Raw genomic sequence first — 6,812 nt, forward strand, 5'->3', positions numbered from 1 at the left:
TCATTGATGTTTCTCTCTCTCTCTCTCTCTCTCTCTCTCTCTCTCTCTCTCTCTCCCCCTTCCTCTCTGTAATCAATAAAAATATATTTAAAAAAATAATAAATTGTTCAAATTTTTTTCTGTATTCTTTTATCTAGATTTTCCAAATGTTAACATATTACATGTAATTTGTCATTTTTCCTATATACATGTATATTTATATATTTTCCCCCTCACACCATTTTAGAGTAAGTTGCAGACATGCTGTCCCTTTGTCCCTCAATAAGTATTTCCTAGAAACAAGGAAAATCCTATGACCACAGTCCAATCATCGAAGTCAGGAAATTCACATTTATACACACTGTTGTCAGATAACTGACCTTATTCAGATTTTACCAATTGTCTCTGTGTCAAAAGAAAAACATTTTTGCCCTGGTCCCGGATCCAGTTCAGGATCTCACACATTGCATTTAGTTTTCGGGTGTCGTTTCCTTTCATGACCTTGACATTTGTGCAAAGTACAGGCCAGTTATTGGGTACAGTGTCCCTCCGTTGGGTTTGTCTTAGGTTTCCTCCCAATTAGACTTAGGCTCTGCAATGTGGGCAGGACGCGCAAGAGTGATGTCATGACCGTGGCTCATCACATTGGGGGCACAGGACACCTGTGTGTTTTGTTTCTGGGGGGTTATTTAACTCTCATCACTTGGTTGAGGAAGTTTCTCCGCTCTAAAGTGATGATGTCTTGTAATTAATCTCTCCTTGCCTTTTTAAGGTTGCCAGTTCAAGACTGCCTATGGCATGAAGGACATGGAGCGGCATTTAAAAATCCACACAGGTAAGTTACATTTCTTTGGCACCAATGCCCTGAACACGTCCTCTGTGCTAAGAGCTAGGGATTCAGACAAGTCAGACAGAGGACATGACATAGAACCTCAGTGCCTTACACACACAAATAAATAAAAGCAAGATGCTGTTCCTACACGTGATTTTGGCAGAAAATGTCTAAAGCAGTAAATCCAGGACTGAAACAGACCTGAGCGAACTTAACTAGTGGCAATGTGAACTGCTACAGCCATTGGGAAAATTAATTTGCCAGAATGAATTAAAATTTAAATGCACCTATTTTTGAGGAGATGATCGTATAAATGTGTCTCTGTGTGGATGTTTGTGTGAGAGAGAGATGATTGGTGAAGAGAGGAATAATGGGGAAGAATAGTAACATTTCTTTGATGTATCTTTACATTGTATCATTGGATGCAGTGAGTGTGTTATTTACGCAATTTTGAAGGGGGGATTTCATAAATAAATACTTTTTATAAAAGGAGAGAAAATAATCAGTGTGTGGAAAAAGAAAAATGTGATTATTTCTAGTGATTTTAAATTTCTTTAATATGTTACTTTTATGTCTCACCAATTTTCTGCAAGGAAAAGGAATTGCATTTTACATTGTTTTTTAACAAAGTATGAGATACCCCTAATTCGATGCTACAGACATGTATAAATTTAAAAATAAGTGTATAAGGTAGAGACCCATTGAGATCTGGCTTAGGTGTCACTAATTGCCTGAAGACCACATTTTAGCCTCAGCATTTGGAAGATCGGTTGTTTCTGATACTCCTTGGCCCTGGCCAATGATTGCCTTATTGCACTGGCGGCCACCATCAGATCCTATCGACCTCACAGTGACCTGTCACCTGAATTTATTCTAATTATCAGCATGTTCAGTTATTAAGTTTCAAGTATTGGTAAGCATTCTCAATGTAACAAGCAGTGAATTTTTCCACACGGATTTCATGTGCTGAAGTTCCATCAGCCAAGTGTCACATTCATCATTGCACGAGTGCAGTGCACTAATTATTAATGAGGCTTGGGGAAGCATTATAAAAATATAAGTAAGGCCCTGGCTGGTGTGGCTCAGTTGGTTGAGCATTGTCCCATGCACTGAATGGTAGCTGATTTGATTCCCGGTCAGGGGCATGCAGGAGGCAGCTGATCAATTTTTCTCTCTTTCTCTCTCTATCCTCTCTCTCTAGAAAAATCAATTTAAAAAATCTTTTAAAAAGTATATGTATATGTAAGTAAGGGCCACGATCTTCAGTCTGTGTCTGCAGATCCTCAGAAAGCATCTTTTACATGCAGTTAGCCAGGCTTGCGTTTGTACAGCAGTTTCTATATAACTGCAGTATGTCCACCAACATCTTCAAGTTGGAGAGTTGACAAGAAGGCAAACTTACCTTAGTTACTTTCAGAGGAGAGGACGTGGCCGGGAGCGAGAATAGCAGGGCTCACCCGACTGGCATGGCTCAGTGGTAGAGCATTGACCTATGAACCAGGGTCACGGTTTAATTCCTGGTCAGGGCACATATCTGGGTTGTGGGCTCAATCCCAGTGTGGGGTGTGCAGGAGGCAGTCGATCAATGATTCTCTGACATCATTGATGTTTCTCTCTCTCTCTCTCTCTCTCTCTCTCTCTTCCTCACTTCTGACATAAATAAAACTATATTTGACAAAAAAAAAAAATCGTAGCAGGGCTCTGTACCAGCAGAGCCAGCCAGCAGCTGCTCAGTGCTGCAGCCACACGGGACAGGGACGCCAGGGGCCACCTAACAGCTGACAATAATGAGAAAGTACTGTTCCTAGATATTTAAATTTGACTATTAACATCTTAATAATAAAATTGTCACATTTAATACACTTTTAGGGGTGTTCTTGAATGCCAGATGTCCATGATGGTAGTGATCAGTTTGGGCCGACATTGATATGAGCACTTGGTTATTTACGTATTTGCTATAAAGTAAAAGTGAAAATCCTAACTCGCATCCCATCTCCTTCTTACCCAGTGCCCATAAGTCACCAGTCTTAATCGTCCAGTGCAGCCGTGGGCAAACTACGGCCCGTGGGCCGGATCCAGCCCGTTTGAAATGAATAAAACTAAAAAAAAAGACCGTACCCTTTTATGTAATGATGTTTACTTTGAATTTATATTAGTTCACACAAACACTCCATCCATGCTTTTGTTCCGGCCCTCTGGTCCAGTTTAAGAACCCATTGTAGCCCTCGAGTCAAAAAGTTTGCCCACCCCTGGTCCAGTGGGTCTCATTCTTAGGTTTTGGCATGCCTATACCAAGCCTACGACACACACACAATTTCCTTTTTTCATCTCTTTCTAAGGTAATATTGTATATGTGATAGCTTCTCAGCCTTTTGGCGAAGATCAAGTGTGATATTGTATACATCTTCACTGCAACTTGCTGTTTTCCGTTTACTGCGGGACATCTTCCCACATCAGCATGCACATGCATATTTTACTCTCTGCAGTGGCCAAGTAAGGAATCGGTTCAGTAATGCACGGTACATCTACAGATGAAATGCTTCAGCCTTAAAAATCATGTGGGTATTCCCTGGCCGGCGTGGCTAAGTGGTTGAGCGTCAACCTATTATGAAACAGGAGGTCACGGTTCGATTCCTGGCCGGGGTACATGCACTGGTTGTGGGCTCAGCCCCCAGTAGGGGGCATGCAGGAGTCAGCCGATCACTGATTCTCTCGTCATTGATGTTTCTGTCTCTCCCTTCCTCTCTGAAATCAATCAAAACTATGTAGATATTAATGATGTGAAAAGATGTAGTCGGTGGGGAGGCAGTGTTGCGTTTGGCTAAGAAAGCAAGACAGTCCTGGATTCTAATCCCAGTTGTTGAAGAATTCAGTAAAACCACTCAGAGGCACAGTGCCTTTCAGAAAGGAAGTGTTTAAATTGATGTCAGCCCAGAGGTCTTTTTGTACCAAAAAAAGTACAGGTACACACAGATACAAAAGAGATTGGAACAGTTTATGTCAAAAAATGTATGGGTGACAAGTTGACAGGTATCTAGCGAGTCCAGATTAAGCAGGTATAGCAAAGAAACCCGACACCAGCTCAGACAAGGTAGGGCTCTGTGCCTCTGTCACATGCCTGGCCAGAGGAAAGCAGGTGGTCCAGGCAGGTAGGCGGGGGTTTAAGCTCCTTCTGGCCATATGTTACGATCCCCACCGTCTGCAGGTGCGCTGGCCTAACCTGCCCACACCTTGTCTTGGTTACAGCTGACAGGAAGGAGGGGAAAGAGGAAAAGTATAAAGCACACAGTTTCTTTTTCCAAAAGGGGCACATTTTCCTTCTCTGCCATTTTCTGATGAGGACGTGGTCGCAGAATCACACCTCGCTGCACATGTGGCCAAGAGATGTGGTCCGCAGCTGGTCAGACACGAGCCCCTAAAACCTAAGGGGTCTGAGGTTTAGGGCATGTCTGTTGTGACAAGGGCAATGGAGAGAATGGATACAAGGGACAATGGACACTATATTTTACTGAGCTTAAATTTAAAAATTTAAGTTGCATTCTATTTTTTTTTATAGTAGTATATGTATTTATTGATTTTTAGAGAGGAGGAAGGGAGAAGGATAGAGAGATAGAAACATAGGTGAGAGAGGAACATCATTGATTGGCTGCCTCTTGCATGCCCCCTACTGGGGACTGAGCCTGCATCCCGGGAATCAACTGGTGACCTCCTGGTTCCTGGGTCCATGCTCAACCACTGAGCCACACTGGCCGGGTTGCATTCTATTCTTAATAAATAAGAAGTTCATATTCAACATAGGAAAAATTAGAAAATACCAGTAATAGCACAGTCATCTTCAAAATAGAGGCACCCCGCCCCCTGCAAGATGTTAGCTCTTTGCCAACCACCTATCCCGTCCGGGGGTTTTCTAACAGCCTTTGGTGATCGCGTATTACTCTTTCCACAAGGCAGTGGGAGATAAACCTTCTTTACGCTTGTTTCCTGACACCCTCTGTGTGTTTGAAGGAGACAAACCCCACAAGTGTGAGGTCTGTGGCAAGTGCTTCAGCCGGAAGGACAAGCTGAAGACCCACATGCGGTGCCACACGGGCGTGAAGCCCTACAAGTGCAAGACGTGCGACTACGCCGCCGCCGACAGCAGCAGCCTCAACAAGCACCTGCGGATCCACTCCGACGAGCGGCCCTTCAAGTGCCAGATCTGCCCCTACGCCAGCCGCAACTCCAGCCAGCTCACCGTCCACCTCCGGTCCCACACGGGTAAGTCCCGCGCCGCTCCTGGCTTGCTATTGCTTCCGTCATAGGCACCACATAGGTATTTGATGATCCCATTGTATGCAGTTTTGCTTTTCATCTGCCCAGAAGTGCCTTTCTCAGTAAAATAGGGGGAAACCTTCAATTTATAACTCCCTCTCTCTATATAGCTTTATGTAACTTTATAATTTACTCACTAGTATTTAATTGAGGAGATATGCTAAACGAAATAGAGATACAAGCAGTGCGTTTTTAATACATTTCTGCATAATGATTGTTCAGTCATTTCCCTCCGTCTTAAAGTATATGCTGATGAGTTGAGCGTGGGACAGCTTGATGGAAAAGCTCAGCAGAGTGGGTAACTTGACAAATGGTGTGTGTTTTCCTCCTGGCAAGTGTATCCGTCAGCTATTGATCAATGCTGCTGTGTAACAACCAGCGTGAAACCCCAGTGGCATATCATACTAAGTGTGTATTGCTCATATACTTCAGGTCAGCACGGGCGTGGCTAGACAACTCTGTTGATGTTGGCTGGGCTCAGTCACGTGTGTGGGGAAGGCTGGGTGTCCACTGCCCTTGGCTGGGGATCTGTTAGCTGTGGGCTCCCTGGCTGTCTGTCGCCTTGGCTGGGGCAGGTAGGCGGGGGTTTAAGCTCTGCCCTCCATACATCTCCTCCTCCTTCTGGGACCAGTGGACTACCCCAGGCTTGTTCTTCTCGTGACCATGGCAATAATACAAGCACGCATGCTTCAGTGTGTAACCCCATTTCAAACCTGTACTTGTATCCCACTGGCTAAAGAAAATGATATATATTGGGCTGGTGTAAAGGGTTGGGCATAAGCTCACCTACAGGAGGAGGTCACCACAAGGTTACATGGCAAAGGCCAGAGAGATGCAGGGAGGGATTAAGAATTGAGGCCACCCCACCATCATTCACATCTTTCTGGCATGCAGACGCATTCACACCCTCCCAAGTCCAGGATCTCGCGATCTCCGTCAGGTGTGGATACGTGTCCTCTTGACCTAGAGACCCTTGCAGTAAAAAGACAAGTCCGTCCCGCTCTCCCGGTGTACAGAGCCAGGACAACGGGGGTAAACTTGCTGATGGGACGGTTAAGGACTGAGGCACTTGGCAGTCACTGGTCCACACATTTCTGAAGTCCCTCCAACCAGTGTGCCGGTCCCCCACTCTGTAGACAGGGAATGGTTCGTGATGAGCTTTGGCTCAGCTCCCTGGTTTCTAGATTGTTCCGTGGCACCTCCTTTCCTTCCCCTTCCTTGGCTACTTCTGAAAAGGAGTGAAAACGTGCCTTTGGGAGCCTTTCTCAGCCTGTGTCTCAGCTGCCAAAAGCTGGGCACCTCTTTCGAGTTTTAGTCCAGGTTGGGACAGCTTCGCTGGCAGAGCTGTCGTAAGACTTTGGAGCTTCCGCTGTGTCGGTGCCAGCAGCCTCACCACCGCCCTCCCGAGACTTGCTGTTCCTCTGAGCCGAACTGCAGGCACTTTGGGCGCACAGCATTCTGTGGGTGGAATCCTGGAGACCTGTAGGACTCCTTGTCCAGCTGACGGAATCTACGTGGCACCAGCTTCACTCTTTTAGAGATTTTAACAGAACATACATGCACACCCTTCAATTCTCATTCAGTCTTTTCTCCCCCACTCCTCACTGTCCTCCCTCCCCACTCCTCACTGTCCTCCCTCCCCACTCCTCACTGTCCTCCCTCCCCACTCCTCACTGTCCTCCCTCCCCAC

General features: G+C 45.4%; 1 protein-coding gene across 1 annotated transcript in view; it reads left to right on the top strand.

Annotated features, from left to right (window-relative positions):
* ZFP64 (ZFP64 zinc finger protein) overlaps positions 1 to 6,812 on the top strand; it is a gene marked incomplete at its 5' end in the record, with an annotated part of 28,459 nt that overhangs the window by 14,850 nt on the left and 6,797 nt on the right. The window contains 2 exons of the mRNA XM_006773648.1: positions 752 to 814; positions 4,817 to 5,068. Of these exons, the coding sequence (XP_006773711.1) occupies positions 752 to 814; positions 4,817 to 5,068 (315 nt within the window). The remainder of the gene's footprint in view (positions 1 to 751; positions 815 to 4,816; positions 5,069 to 6,812) is intronic.

The sequence above is a fragment of the Myotis davidii genome, unplaced genomic scaffold (genome assembly GCF_000327345.1).
Source record: "Myotis davidii unplaced genomic scaffold, ASM32734v1 scaffold27, whole genome shotgun sequence".
NCBI lineage: Eukaryota > Metazoa > Chordata > Mammalia > Chiroptera > Vespertilionidae > Myotis > Myotis davidii.